At 33.0% G+C, this 16,275-nt stretch overlaps 1 protein-coding gene across 3 annotated transcripts; it reads right to left on the bottom strand.

The window, feature by feature from the left end:
• Positions 1-553: 553 nt before the first annotated feature.
• Positions 554-15,540, bottom strand: Rfk (Riboflavin kinase). Of its 3 annotated transcripts, none has more exons than XM_076449022.1 (4): positions 14,811-15,540; positions 8,976-9,127; positions 2,188-2,290; positions 554-1,599 (listed from the first exon to the last, which is right to left on the bottom strand). In XM_076449022.1, exons 1-4 carry the CDS (start codon positions 14,905-14,907, stop codon positions 1,454-1,456), a joined length of 498 nt encoding a protein of 165 aa, XP_076305137.1. In that variant the 5' UTR covers positions 14,908-15,540; the 3' UTR covers positions 554-1,453. The 3 variants fall into 3 exon arrangements, with proteins under 3 accessions (XP_076305137.1, XP_076305136.1, XP_076305135.1); XM_076449021.1 differs by lacking the exon at positions 14,811-15,540 and adding an exon at positions 10,164-13,248 and having other exon boundaries at positions 554-1,596; XM_076449020.1 differs by lacking the exon at positions 14,811-15,540 and adding an exon at positions 10,164-10,362.
• Positions 15,541-16,275: the final 735 nt, after the last annotated feature.

Raw genomic sequence — 16,275 nt, 5'->3', positions numbered from 1 at the left:
GTGAACATGTTTGGTGCGACAGGAATTTGAACCCTCAACCCTCAAATTACGAGTCAAATTCCTTAACCACCTGGCCATGCCAGACCTCCGATTTCATTACAGTCAGTGTTATGACACAGAAAATCAGATATAAAGCATAAAATTTTTAGGAAAAAACAGACTTGACATTCATTTAGAAGGTTTTAGAGATTATTCAAATTAAGATTAAAAACTATTTTTATTCTTAAGATAAAAAAATCACCTTGCACTCTGACTCGTCAAAGCCCAAGATAGACTGATTCTTGCAAGAAGTTCAGAAATATGGTACGCATTGCCATGAATAGTTGCAGAGAAATTTGGTTGATACAAAACATGTTGTTCATATGGAGTTAATTAATTACATTTGCATTTATAGGCTTAAACCATAACTTTTTTTATTGTAGTTTAGTAAATGAATTTCCCTGATAAAATAAATTTTGTAATTAATAACTATTTCAACATCTTCCAAAAAAAACCTATATTCACAACTATTTCTTTCTCCTAGCTGAAAACAATAAAGTCAAACTCACGAGGATTGAACTTTTTATTCATTTATTATGTAGGTCTTTATAAAATACAGACCACATATTCCAGTTATGCATGTATATAAAAAGCACTTCCTGTTTAGTAAAACATCTGGCTTCAATGGCAAGTTAAAAATTCTGTTGGACCCTAAATGTTTCTCTTATGCTGATGAAAATGTTGGAAAAACACACAACAAGCTTTCTTTCTTTCTCACAATGTAAGCTGTTATATTCTCTTTAACTCTGAAATGTTAATTAATTTCCAAAACTTATTAAAGTGTCATTACTAGGCAGGTAAGTCAATTTTCCACTCAAGTTTAAAAACGAAGAGAATCCAAAGTACATTTGTTGATGTTGTGTATTCTCTTTATCCTTGTTGATGTTGTGTATTCTCTCTATCCTTGTTGATGTTGTGTATTCTCTCTATCCTCAATGACAAATTTTAGCTGAAAGCTTTTTCCTCCAACATCTTATGCACACAAAACAGCAGGAGCGAAAATGAACAACAACATAAATAAATAAGCTAAACTTCAAGTATATTTGTGTTAGTTACAGTTACCTACACTCATTATAATGTTTTACAAGTTTGTGCCAAACATTAGAACCTCTACAAATACAAATATGAAATGTAAAAGCATAAAAGTAATTATTTTTTTATGCATTCTAAATTAAAAGAACTTGGTAGGTAATGGACCCGTATGACCAAACTAAGTATATTAAATGTATATATTTTAAAATAATAGGTATGCTACATATGTATTATTTCCTTAAATATAATACCATCACAAATTGGAGGAAGATATCAGATCCTTCATATACACAAATGTGTCCACCTTTGTTCCTGGTGTACCTATTCTCAAATCCACCTTACCAGCCCATATTTCATTTGATTTACCTAACCTCTTAAACTGTTATGTTTTATGACCATTTACATATTTATTATTTTGTCCATTTTTGTCTTGGAAAAACGAATTTTCCTTGAAGATTTTATACTCTGGCTGTTCCAGAACTTTGTCAGCTGCTTGGATATCTGACTTGATGGCTGTAATCAGTTCTTCTGAAAAACAGTAATGAAGTTTTTCACAAACATGTGGGGTTAAAAGGCTAGATATTTCTGAAATTATGTGGCAATTTAAGAAGTTTTATTAAATGTCTTGTAATTAAAAGTTATAAAATTATTATTTTTTTAACAATTATTTAGGGTACTTGATATTCTGCTTTTGACATTTTCTCAATCATATGTGAAACTCCAAAGACGCTTCAAACTGAATTAACACAATGTTTGTGCTATTTTATGAAGTCTTGCATTGGTTTACATTAATAATAAAAGCATCTTGTTACTTTTAAGTTCACTACTAAATTCATGGACTTATGTTTATTAATTAATTCAGTGAAACTAAATATAATATTTAAGAATAGATTTAAAATTTACACATGGGAGTTAGAGGAAATTCTGCAGTCATATTTCTCTGGGATCATATTAACACCTTTTTAAAATTTTATATGAATAGTGAGTAATAAACAAAATTCCATTTTCAGTGCTTGGACAGCATCTTAAACTTTCTTTTTTTTAAATACAGGCATTTTGAAAGTTACATTCAAAACATTCCTATGCAACATTTTCTTTATTGAAAATTTTATTTACCTAAAGATGAAAAGTTTTTCTCTGGCCTCAAATATGCAACGATTGCTACTTTTAACACGGAACCATAAAAATCTGTTTCATAGTTGTGAAGAATATGGGTTTCCTAGAAAGAAAGATAAAAATCTGTTTCATAGTTGTGAAGAATATGGGTTTCCTAGAAAGAAAGATAAAAATCTGTTTCATAGTTGTGAAGAATATGGGTTTCCTAGAAAGAAAGATAAAAATCTGTTTCATAGTTGTGAAGAATATGGGTTTCTAGAAAGAAAGATAAAATCTGTTTCATAGTTGTGAAGAATATGGGTTTCTAGAAAGAAAGATAAAATCTGTTTCATAGTTGTGAAGAATATGGGTTTCCTAGAAAGAAAGATAAAATCTGTTTCATAGTTGTGAAGAATATGGGTTTCCTAGAAAGAAAGATAAAAATCTGTTTCATAGTTGTGAAGAATATGGGTTTCCTAGAAAGAAAGATAAAATCTGTTTCATAGTTGTGAAGAATATGGGTTTCCTAGAAAGAAAGATAAAATCTGTTTCATAGTTGTGAAGAATATGGGTTTCCTAGAAAGAAAGATAAAAATCTGTTTCATAGTTGTGAAGAATATGGGTTTCCTAGAAAGAAAGATAAAAATCTGTTTCATAGTTGTGAAGAATATGGGTTTCCTAGAAAGAAAGATAAAAATCTGTTTCATAGTTGTGAAGAATATGGGTTTCCTAGAAAGAAAGATAAAAATCTGTTTCATAGTTGTGAAGAATATGGGTTTCCTAGAAAGAAAGATAAAAATCTGTTTCATAGTTGTGAAGAATATGGGTTTCCTAGAAAGAAAGATAAAATCTGTTTCATAGTTGTGAAGAATATGGGTTTCCTAGAAAGAAAGATAAAAATCTGTTTCATAGTTGTGAAGAATATGGGTTTCCTAGAAAGAAAGATAAAATCTGTTTCATAGTTGTGAAGAATATGGGTTTCCTAGAAAGAAAGATAAAATCTGTTTCATAGTTGTGAAGAATATGGGTTTCCTAGAAAGAAAGATAAAATCTGTTTCATAGTTGTGAAGAATATGGGTTTCCTAGAAAGAAAGATAAAAATCTGTTTCATAGTTGTGAAGAATATGGGTTTCTAGAAAGAAAGATAAAAATCTGTTTCATAGTTGTGAAGAATATGGGTTTCCTAGAAAGAAAGATAAAATCTGTTTCATAGTTGTGAAGAATATGGGTTTCCTAGAAAGAAAGATAAAATCTGTTTCATAGTTGTGAAGAATATGGGTTTCCTAGAAAGAAAGATAAAAATCTGTTTCATAGTTGTGAAGAATATGGGTTTCCTAGAAAGAAAGATAAAAATCTGTTTCATAGTTGTGAAGAATATGGGTTTCCTAGAAAGAAAGATAAAAATCTGTTTCATAGTTGTGAAGAATATGGGTTTCCTAGAAAGAAAGATAAAAATCTGTTTCATAGTTGTGAAGAATATGGGTTTCCTAGAAAGAAAGATAAAAATCTGTTTCATAGTTGTGAAGAATATGGGTTTCCTAGAAAGAAAGATAAAAATCTGTTTCATAGTTGTGAAGAATATGGGTTTCCTAGAAAGAAAGATAGAATAGCTCGGTAACTACAAAACACATGTTTACATCGCATTTATTGTTTATCAAAAATAATTTTTAAATATAGATAAAGACATTTGCTCAGCAATGCTCTAGTAGCAAAACTTGTGCTTTTGTGATTGCATTATTTGCTCCAACACCAATCTAAGTATCAAAAAGAACATTACAAATTCTAATTATATGCAACTGATTAATGTTATCCATATTATGATAACAGTATTCTAATAACACAATGTCAAACAATACCTTCATTAGTTCCCAAAAACTTATGAAAAGGCATTTTATAAACCTCAAAAATGTGATTTACAATGGCAAATCCCTTACAAACAATATGTTATTAATACTGTACAATTATGCATGAGAAAGGGGAAAGAGATAGTGCAATACCAGACAATGTCCACAATGAATATTCAAGATATCCAATAACAGCACTTGACAGATTGGTTGTCTGTACCAAACAAGGGATAAAAAGATTGTTAAAAATATAAAAATAAATCAATGTAAAATGAAAGGATGTCCAAAATCTAGATAAATTATTCAAATAGATTTAAAAAGGCCAATGGCTCTTAAAAATTAAAAACACAAGCAAGTTAAACAGTGTCAACACCACCAATGGCACTGTCCAATATTAGGGGTAAACCCATATAAAAGATATGTCTAAAATGGTACTGCCTCTCATGGTCATAACAACAGCATGATTGTAAAATGAGAGTTACTGTGACTGAACACACTGGTGGATCAGTTACAGATAAAAGAAAACAATGGGTTAAAAACTGTGACCAATGCATAGTCTTGCCATAACAACTTCCTCATTCCAATCCTTGAATGAAAGTAAGCTTATGATAAAAAATAAGCCTTAAAAACTCTGCCTCGGGGATCAGTGTGTATATCCCTTTGGCGATAAAAATGTATGCAAATGGTTTTGTAGAAAGAATAGATAAAAACCATTTGCTGTGGTCCACTTCAACAAGTAATTGAGGGCAATCTGAAGCTGCCTCTCAATAAATGTCATGTTCAATGACCTACAAAAGATGTAGAAGTTGTGAACATAGAGCCCATTTGCAACAGTAAGAGGAAGCTGTGTAGTGATATATAGCATTAATTTTGACACTGAAAGTGCAACACTTACGACACAGTCTATGGGAAAGTGTCAACCTCCATGGACTTGGAATTGCCTGTCCAATAAAAAGTTACAGATACAAACGAGTAAATGGTCACACAACCTATAGCAGTGGAGGTCCTGTAAAATGCTGGATCATTAACTATCCTTTCCAAGACCTTAGAGCAGCAGTTAGTCAAAGCAACTGAACAATAGTTAGAAGGAATTTTGGAATTCTTCCTTGGCTTAAAGTAAGGGAAGACAATAACTAAAGAAAAACAAACATTCTCCTGCCATATCCAGTTAAAAAGAACCAGAAGAATAGCAAGAGAAGCAGGAGAGAAATGACACAGACTCTCATAGTGAACATCATCATGTCCAACCAATGTATTGCCAGGCCTATGAAGAGCAAGTTTTGAGTTTTACCAGCATAAAAGTGCTATTACAGTTGCAAAGATAAACAACTCAAACAGAATGAGGCAATTGCTTCACCCAAGACTTGATGGTCAAGAAGCTTGGAGGAGAAATAGAAGTGCTGGATACTTAAAGAAAGTCTTCACTATACATTAGCAACTTCATTGCCAATGGAGATAAAGATTCCTTTTCACTTTGATGCCTGACCTGCTTAATGAGGAAATGGGCCAATTGATAAAGTATGAGGTTAGAGAGAAAAGTATACCATCAAAAGGTATCCCAGGTCCATTTTCTGAGCCTTCCATACCTTGTGGCAGGATAGAATCCACCATGGGTTATGACACCCTGGAAGTCATGTCAAGGTCTTAGGAGTAGATTGAGCAACTACCTGGATGACATTACTGCTCCCACACAGTTATCTATCAATGGCAGACAGAAAACAGCAGGATCAAGTTCCAAGAGAGGAGTGAAAGAGAGCCAGTTGACCTTATCTTTCTGCAAGGCATATGGGGTCAGGAACATCAATCACAGCCCATCTCCCTCAAAATACGAAAATGATTACTGCCCCATGGATTGCTATAAACCCTCCAAGGAAAGGGGAGCAAATAGAGAGATCAGTGGCAGTAAAACACATTTTGTATATTTTTTCTTGTAGCAAAGCCACCTTGGGCTATCAATTGGGTCCACTGAGGGAAACTGAGCCCCTGATTTTAGCATAGTAAATCGGTAAACTTTGTGCTGTTCCAGCAAGGAACAGTAAAAGACTGGCAAAGTGCATGAAAATAAGTGTAAGATCTAGTATTGAAGAGGAAAAAGTTGTGAACTGTTAGCATATGCTCTACAGTACAACCCCTCCCCCATCAGTATCAACACAACCCCAGAGTGGGCTGTGTCCATTAAAATACCTCAGAATTTAAAAAGGGAAATGGTAAATGTTGGATGAGAGCATCAAGGTCCAATTGATCATAAAGTCTGTCCAAAAGTGTATTGAGCTCCAAAGACTGGGGGCTGGGGAAGCATGTGCTGGTCGGCCAGCAGTGCCACCCCTCCACGTACTTGTCCATCACACAGCCTGTCATCCCAGTAAAAAAAAACTGCTCAAAGACAATTGTATTGGCAGGTTTCAGAAAGGTTTCCTGTAAGGAGAGACATGGGATGATAGTAATCATTCAAGTCCTTAATGTCATTCAGATTAGAAAAGAAACCTTGACAGTTCCACTGTATCAAAGTTACTATTTTTATTTAAGCAGAGAACAACTGGGCAGAAAACCCTTTGCTTTATGACTGTGCCATTTTTCTTTAATTATAAGGAAGTCTGTCAACCTGAGTCGAGTGGGCAGCTGTCTGAAAACAAATGCAGATTCTAGTAGCTGAGGGCATTAACTAACAACTGTTCTACATCTTGGGCTGAAAAAGGTAGATCTGAACAGACACCAGAACAAAAGGAAGTAGGCCAGGGCAGTCACTGAAAGGAAGGGTAAGGACAAAGACAGGAACAGATGTTGATTTCTGAACTTGCTGATCCATAGAGGACAAGTCCTCCTCTAGTACAGCGGTAAGTCTACAGATTTACAATGCTAAAATCAGGGGTTTGATTCCCCTTGGTGGGTTCAGCAGATAGCGTGATGTAGCTTTTCTATAAGGAAAACACACCCATAGAGGGCAAAAACCTTTTTGAAATGGTTTGAAAATGACTCTGTTGGAGACGTGGAAAAGACCTATTTGTACTCCCACAGTAGCAATGGAATAAAGTGCAGCAACAACAATTTCCAAGCCTTAGGGTAAGAACTATTGTTAACTATTTCAAAGGCTATACCTCTTTCTCCATCGTCCACAAAGGGGAAGAACAAAAGTAAGAAGGAAGAGGGGTGTGAACAACCAGAATTAACACAATGAGGGTTAATTTCACACTTGTAGGTGTCATGGTCTTTGCCACTGCAATGAGCACATTATAGAACCGTGAAAAGATGCCTTTGAATGACCAAACTGCTGATGTTGAAAGCATCTAAGAGGGTTGAGAATATGTGGCTGCACAATTTAAATTACTTGTTTTGATGGTGGCTGGTGGATGTGGTGATGTAAACATCAAAATTAGCACACTGGTAAGGCAGCATAATTATGTTCTCATGGGTGAAAATATATCTTATTGCAGAAACTCCTTGGTTGGAAAAATCAACAAGAATCTCTGACTCAGGGATGTTTTTCAAATCACTCTCAACAATAACTCCTTGTGAGGAATTCAAAGTAGCATAGGGGAGTAAACTCAGTGGGTATACCCCTAATGGCTTTTGAATTCAAGAAGAGTTCAGGTAAGTGTTTTCACAAAGGTTTCCCCAGAATGTAGCTTTTTGAGTGGCTTGAGAGAGCCAGCAAGCCCCTCTATATATATATATATATATAAAAAAAGGGGGATACTTGCTTAAAGGATTTGTCAGATAAAAAATGAAAGATTAAAACCTGTATTTTTTTTTACTTTTTTTCTCTTTGAAGATTGGAGTATCCATAAAAAAGAGGATTATTCAATACCCACTAATCCCACCCACAATGGAGTCTTATAAGGGGATGCACAACAATGCTAAACAAGAACACAGCAGTAACACCAGGGTTTCACGAGTACTATATCCAAACAACAACATTAGATACAGTGCCCACAACACATGTCGAGAATGCCCAACATTGGTATTTGGTTGACTCTAACATGACCAGCCAATGGACCCTGGAGGGGCACTCATCTACAGGAATTCAAGGTCAAAGTGGTGTCTTGAGGTTAGACCCCTCAACCACTAGGTAAGTGGATGTTCAGATTCCAGAGGTACACTGAAAATACAGAATCTTCCCTGGGAGGTCCCTTCATCACATACAGAAATCCACCTCAAAGGGCACTAAACAGGACCTAACCACAAGTTATCAAATGAGTGACCCTGAATATGTCATTTCAGAGCCTCCCATCAACAGGTATTCAAGATGAAAGTGGTGTGTTGCAATGAAATCAGACAGGCACCCATGGAACAAATAAATTACCAGGATGTTTCTCTCTCATTCACAAGATTCCAAAGAAGATAAACTGTAGAGGCAGAACTTTCTCTGGAAAGCCCCCTTTCCATACACTAGAATCACCATCAGGAAGAATATCATACTAAATGTAATTTAAGACAGAAATAATTTTGGGCACAAGAAAAGTTACCATAAGTAACTCTGTAATCCAAACATAACCTAATGCTGCACAAGTGCAACAACTCTTCTTCAAAAGTGTAATATTAGGTAATAATGATTAAGAAAAAAAGGTTTTTTACAATTTTAGAATTAAAATAAATTTCAAACAGGTATTTACCTCTAAAAATCCTCTCCTTGTGTTACTTTCATGCTATCAACAAGAGGCCCAAAGTTCTGGTGCAATGAAGGGCATATATCAATTTATTCATAATTCTTCACTTTCCAGCCTTCTGTGTGTGTGTGTGTGTGTGTGTGTGTGTATATATCAGAAACTTTTAAATAAGCTTCCTTATTAACTTGGATTTAAAACTACAGTTCTTATGGAAAATGTGTCATGTAGTTGTGAGAAAGAATATACTTCAGAAGTAAGAATTTGAAATTCATTTTAATCTTAAAAGTATAAAATTCAAATATATACAGATAGATACATCAGGATAAAAAGAACCAGGCAACATATATGCAAAATAACTTACCACTGATTTTTTTCTATTTTTGTAGTATGGATTCCAACCTATACTTGTCACCATTTTGTAAACTGGTCCACTGTCAACTTTGGCCCATCCACAGTAAATTCCACAATCTAGTTCTTTAGGCAAGTGCTCCACCACATCCTCTGAGAAATTTGCTGGAAAAAGAAGCCAAATAATTTGTTACATCTATTTAAAGATTATTTTTGTAATGCATTTTCTAAGCATGTTCAACATTTCTTTATCCATAAAATAACCTCCAACTTCCCCCTTTACAAGTTCATGAGTATATGAGCAAAAACAAACAGTTCTGAGCAGAACATCACAGTACTGTGAGACATGAGCTTGATACTGATAGAAAAAAATCAGAGAAGCTATATTAATAAAATCCAACAATCCCATAATTAACAAATACCTAGATATATCTCTAAATATCTTTAATTGTGAAATTCATGCAGACTGATATTTACATAAGTAGATAAGTAGCTACAGTCAATTCTAGAATATGTTGTACTTGAAATGTTGATTTAAATACTAAAATGTTTTTTACTGTAAAAACTTGAAAAGTCACACCTGTTCTAAAACTAATCTTTCTTATTGTGAATGTTGTAAACTGTAATAGAGTTACAACAGTTAAGCATTTGTATGAAAATTGTTTTGAATATTTAAGGAATGTCACATGTAACACCACTTTTCCAATGTAGCTTAAAATGTTAAAGGTTAAAAGTTTCTTTTGACCATAATCTAGAACTGAAATAATCAGCAAGAACTATGAATCAATAAAAGTATCTTTACACAAAACCAGTTTTATTTCTTGTTTGCAATTTTCACTAAATTTTCTACTTGTGTGATTACATTTTTTTTTTTGTAATATAAATCACATGATGTTGGTTTGAAGAAAGCATCTTTATTTCTTTAGCCAGTGAAACATTAATACTGTGGAAAATAAACTTTAACCATATTCAATCTTGAAATTCACTTATCTTCTCCATATTAGTTCAAACAAACCATTACAAATACTGAGAATTTATCCAAAATTTTCAAAGAATATCCAATTCTTAATTTATTTCCAAGTAAGAAAAAATCAACTTGTACTCTTAATAACATAGGAGCCATTACAGTCCAAACACGTGTGCGTGTATCTTATACAGTTTCAAGTAGTACAACTTGGTTTGTCTGATAATGTAAACTTACCAGTTGGGAAACCCAATTCTCTTTGTCCTCTTCTGAATTGCTTAATTACTTGTCCCACAGTAAAAAAGGGTAAGCTTTTAACTGATATAACATTTATACTAAGCATGATTCACTCTTACCAACTGATCTTAAAATACTGCCAATTTCTCTTACTTCACTTAAAGTACAAATAATCTTATTTTCAGAAGCAAATACACATTTCTTTGCAAGAAACCTTTGTTTCAAGGATGTAAGATAATGGATAAAGAGCACACACACAGCTAAAAAAAATTGAATGGACTGTCACCTTATCAAATTGATAAAGTAGATTTGCCCAATGTTATATAACATTTCAGTAACCTTGTAATATATCATGCTTATTTCAATGTTCTCTGTATATTCTAACTCCTCATGTGAAACACAGTAAAGTATAATGTTTCTAAGTAGAATCAGTTCCATATGTAAAGAACAAAGTACAACATCAGTTACGAGACAAATGTGTCACTTTTGTTGCAAATACACAACATACTAACTTATGAGAAAACACAGTTTTCTAGCTGTAGATTATGTATTTCTGTAACTCTTTGAGAAGAGTTACATATTAATTTTTCCAAATTTATTAACACTCCTACGAAAAGTGGGGCCTAATAATCCCCAGAGCAACTTGAAAGGTTATTAATATTAGGCTAATAATTTTGTATTTAAATGAAATTGCCATTTAAATCCATTAATGAATGGATTAACGAGATTCCCACTGTTCCTATCTACTATCTAGCGAAACCACAGCCAGGGGAATGGGCTTGGAGAAATCAGGACTAGAAACATCTTTTCGTAGGAGTGTTAAGATGAATTATTTTTTAAAAAAATTTTCTCCATTAATTACAAACTAATTTCATATAGAGGTTGTATCAAAGTGTTTGCACAAAAACAAAGAAAAATAACAGCTTTTTAACTCTTACATGTATATAACATGTATTCACATCTGAATCAGTTTTTCCAACAGACTTGGAGTTGGCCACATGCAAGGGAGTAAGAAATTTTAAAGTTATGTCTTATTTAACTATTAAGACACCTATTAAGGTCTGACATGATAAGTTACATTTGCCCAGTCAGGCCTATGTCTACATGATAAAAATATTGTATAATGAGCACAATAGGCAGCATGGTGTTCTTCACATATCCACTGTGGAACTGGCAGCAGCAAATTGTTTTAATTTGAAACCATCTAATGGTAACATCACAATGACTACATTAAACATCAAAATAGAGCTTTATTCCTACAACTAGTGGAAAGAAAATTTCCTGAAATCAAGAAATTACATTATTGTTATACAGTGAAAAAGATTATATCTTAGAGTCTAGTGTTCAATTCAAGCTGTTAGCATAAAGACAAGGACCATTTGCTTCTTCAATAGTGCCCTTACGCATTTACCCTATAAAGTAAAAATTTTAAACCCACCCTTAATTTTTTAGGACGTCTTTAGTTTGCTTTTTATTCCTGTTATACTGCCCTCAGCTACTGCCAATAGCAACTTGTTACATAAATCAATCATCCTCTTTGGAAAATGATCTTAACCAATCCCTCTAAGATAATCTTTTCATGTCTGAAATATTTCTGGTAGCCCCCCCTCGAAACTTTTCTCAAGAACTCCATACCCTTTCTTAGATGGAGGCTAAAACTACACAAAATATTATAAATAAGGCCTAACTAATGATTAGTACAGGTATAGTTACTTCTTTAGACTTGTAAATTAATCAAGCCTATAAAATAAACCTCAAAATTCTGTATTTTATCTTTCCAAATAGCAACAGAGCATTGTCAATCCAACAGCTATTGGGTAGCTTCAGCTCTCAGATCTTGTGACTAGGTCTCTGTCCTTCTTTGAAAAGCTTTATCTGTCCACTGATGTCTCAGAACAGGATCCAGACACTTGGCCATCTAGAAAGTATTATTAGGAGATTCAAGGTTGTCAACAGCCTTACTGTCACAAATGATCATACAGAGTGTGGAGTTGCTCTCACTGAAGTGTACAGTCATCTCCTGACAAGGGATAAACAGCAAACCCAGTTTCTGCTTCAAGTTGTGACAGAATATTGCAAGAGGTTTCCTGATTCCAGGAAATTAATGTTTATCAGGTAAAACAAAAGTGAGTGATTGGCAACCATGATACCCTGCCTTTAAGTGGCTAATACTCCTTTTTTAAGGAGGGGGACCAAAGTGCTTTTGTTTTTAGGCCACCATAAGTTCTCCTGTTTATTATTGTGAAAGTATCCTGAATTTCAATATTTAAATAAAAACTTTAAAGTCACTGTGCATCCTCTAAAACTGGATATATTTAAAAAAAAAGTCTCACATGCAGAAGTTTTACCTCAATATCAAAAAACTAAATGTTATGAACAAAACAAAAAAAATTGTCTGATGTAACTAAAAACCACATTAATAATATATACACACACAGTTGAATAACCAAAAAATCATAAATAAGTATACTGATACCACAGAATTCCACTATAATTTATTAAACTTAGAAACTAAGATTCATTTAGATTTTAAAAAATATGAAACTGTGCTGACTAAAGATACAACCTACCTCCTTTAAAATCACACAGAGGATATGCTAAGCTGTCTATTGATTAATCAAATCCCATATACTGTAGTAAGAGTACATGAGGGACCACTTCAAAAAACTAGAAAGAGTTGAATGGGACTCACCATGTTTGATTCAGTACACAAGCCATATCTCAGAAAAATAAAAAGGCACAAGGTTCTTAGCTTATATTCTATTTTGATAATTAGTAATTTGTGTTCCTAATTTATACAAAACTATAGACTTAATATCTTGACATCACAAACATCCAATTTTAAACAATGCTGCATTCAACACACCATGTGACACTAAAAATCTATATTGAAATGTGTTATTTTAATATTTACTTTTAAATGTAAGAAATCAACTCATATATAATATTAGAATTAATTATAAACTACAATTTAATTCCAAAATTACTGACAAATTTGTAAAATAGTAGTTCAATAAAATTTTGAATGCAAGTCAACATACACTATCACACAATTTGAACCCTGACCCTTTGTGAAAGGGTTAAATCACAGAATATTAAGACTGGTGCACCTCAGGGTTCTGTGTCCCCACTTCTTCACTACTTTGCATTTTGATTCATAACTGATAATGGAGTAACACAAATAAGTTTTAAATTTGCATTAAATCAATAGTCAGTTCAAACTACACTAAAGTTGCATCTTTCTGCTCTTGGCCTATTGATGAGCTGAGCTAATACATGTAAACTTTTAGTCCTAGTAAAAGAAAAGTTATGCATATTTGTTATCACAACTTTATTCTTAATGTTTTGCTAAGGGACTAGGTAAAGTCAATGAGAAAAGAAATCTGGAAATAGCCATTGTAAAATATTTGTAATCATCTATGTAACATACAGTAGCTAGTAATGAGGAAAACATGAATTTGGATTGATATGTAAAAGTACTGAGTATTGGATGACAGGGAGGTCACTATTTCATGTTATAAGATTCTGGTTAAACCTAATTCATTCAGTTTTGATTATATTATTTAAGAAAAGGATATTGAATTGTTACAGTGTATTCAGATAACAACAACAAGAATTCCACGATTGGAGAAGGTTATAATTTGATCAAAGGTTTTTTAAAAAAGAGTTCAGTGGATTTTTTGTTTTTAGATTGTTAGAGGTTTAGAATTCATAAATTTAGTTAAAAGTTAGATAAAACAAAGTTTATAGAGACAAAGACTAGAAGACAGATTTAAAATATGAAAATATTTCAACATTATTCCAGTTAAAGCAGACTTCTTATTTCCTTTCAGCCAAATAGTTAGCATGAGGAACAGTTTGCATTCATGTAATTTAAAATTAGACTGGATGAATGTCTTACAGATCAGGGAAGTTGGGTGCAGGAAAACATATTGTATACCAAAAGGAAGTGGTAACAATGAACAGGGTTAAAGAGATTAACCAAATGTTCCCTTGGAAGCGAATAATACCTGTTTTAAAAGAATCTTAAGATATTGAAAAGGCTTAAAGATTTTAGATGGTTAAATTTAAAGTTTACAAAATTGAGGACATTTGGTTCAAGTATTATTGTTGTTGGAATTCAAAATATTTTCTTATTGGTAGACTATATAAGAAGTGGAAAGTAGGAAGTTAAAATTTAAATATTATGGTTAATAGGTTTAAATGTAGAAAGCCTCAGCAAGTTTCGTTTTTTTCACAAATTCACTTTCCATAAAGTTATTTAAACTTGCAAACTGTACAATTACCTGAAGTATTTCACATAAAGTTCAAACTCATTAAAAAATATATTTAGTATAACCGTACGAATACTATTTAACATAATATTGAAATACTTCAGGTAATTACTGCACTAATATGCCTTATTATATAACTAGATTATGCAACTAAATAGTTTTTAATATTTTAATAATATTAATTTTGCTACGACTGTAGTACAACATACTTCATACTGTACTCAAGTTATTACTAAATTATTAAAAACAAAAAATGGAGCTTACGTGATAGGATGTGGTGATATACAATGGTACTGACATTACTAGTACTTAGTGGTTATTTCCCTTTTTAAAAAACAATAGCGAAACTTGCGTTAAGGTAAATTATACTTACCAGTTGGAATACCTAATTCTTTACTCCCTCTTCCAAATCCTTTTACAACTCGACCAATTGTAACAAAAGGCAAAGCATTACGAAACACACAATTCATGTTTTACTTACTGAAGTCAAGGGCTAGTTACCGAATACTTATTAACACAGCCCCTAGTCAGGCTTCCTGTTTCACAGATTCAATGCCCGTCCTACTCCTCGTCCAGGAATAAATTTAAAATACAACAACAAACTTCAAATTTGCTATTATAAATCATGCATACGTTACTACCATGCTGCACTGATGAAACAATAACCATTAATTAACGTTAGCAACTGTGATTATAAACTACTTTTCCCTACGTTTTATCTATTTTCAGATTAAATTTCACACTCAGAACTACTGACATTACTCAAGTTGTTGCAATGCTAGAGTACAGTGACTGTAATACACAAAAACATTTACAACAATCACGTTATTATCAAAATATTAACCAAACTAAACTTGTTGAATCTAAATTTATCTGTCATTACATTTCAGTATGAAATTAAAAGAGCTACAGATTTCAACATCACGAGCAATAATGAAGAACTAAAATGCTTCAAGCCGAAGCGCAAATCAAATCCTAATAAATTTCCTGCTCCCGGAATATATCGAACCCGTATATTGCATTCTGAAAGTTCATTGGTTTATAAATTTTTTGTTTGTTTGGGAATTTCGCACAAAGCTACTCGAGGGCTATCTGTGCTAGCCGTCCCTAATTTAGCAGTGTAAGACTAGAGGGAAGGCAGCTAGTCATCACCACCCACCGCCAACTCTTGGGTTACTCTTTTACCAACGAATTGTGGGATTGACCGACACATTATACACCCCCACGGCTGGGAGGGCGAGCATGTTTAGCGCGACGCGGGCGCGAACCCGCGACCCTCGGATTACGAGTCGCACGCCTTACGCGCTAGGCCATGCCGGGCCTTGGTTTATAAATACCAGCCATTTTATCAATTAGGTTTATCTTACCCACAGGTATATTTAATTAAATATAAAACTGATATGTAATTACCTGTAGTTTATGAACAGCACTCCACATCATATACATATATATTATACATTTATATACAAAGACTTTAAAATTCGGTATTTGAAAAATACTAAACGTACCTATTTAATACTGAAAGGTCCTATATTTATACATGTGCTTATTTTAATTAATTAAATATACGAAAATGGTATAGAATGATACTCTGGTCTGTCTCACAACATCTGTGTAAGTCCGCAAACACATTTTTAACTTAGATAATATTGACAAAGCGCTTTTTTTGGGGGAGCTTGGTTTTCGTTTCTTTTTGCAGTGGCAAACACAAAATAGTATTTATTGAATATCTCAGAGCTTTTTCTAAAGACAACTATTTACACTTTTTTTTTTTACTAATGCGGTATGTTTATAATGTTTGATATATAGTTTCACCTGCATACTTATTTAGAAGATTA

The sequence above is a fragment of the Tachypleus tridentatus genome, chromosome 8 (assembly GCF_004210375.1).
Source record: "Tachypleus tridentatus isolate NWPU-2018 chromosome 8, ASM421037v1, whole genome shotgun sequence".
NCBI classification, from domain to species: domain Eukaryota; kingdom Metazoa; phylum Arthropoda; class Merostomata; order Xiphosura; family Limulidae; genus Tachypleus; species Tachypleus tridentatus.
This window is presented reverse-complemented; position numbering and strand designations above follow the sequence as displayed.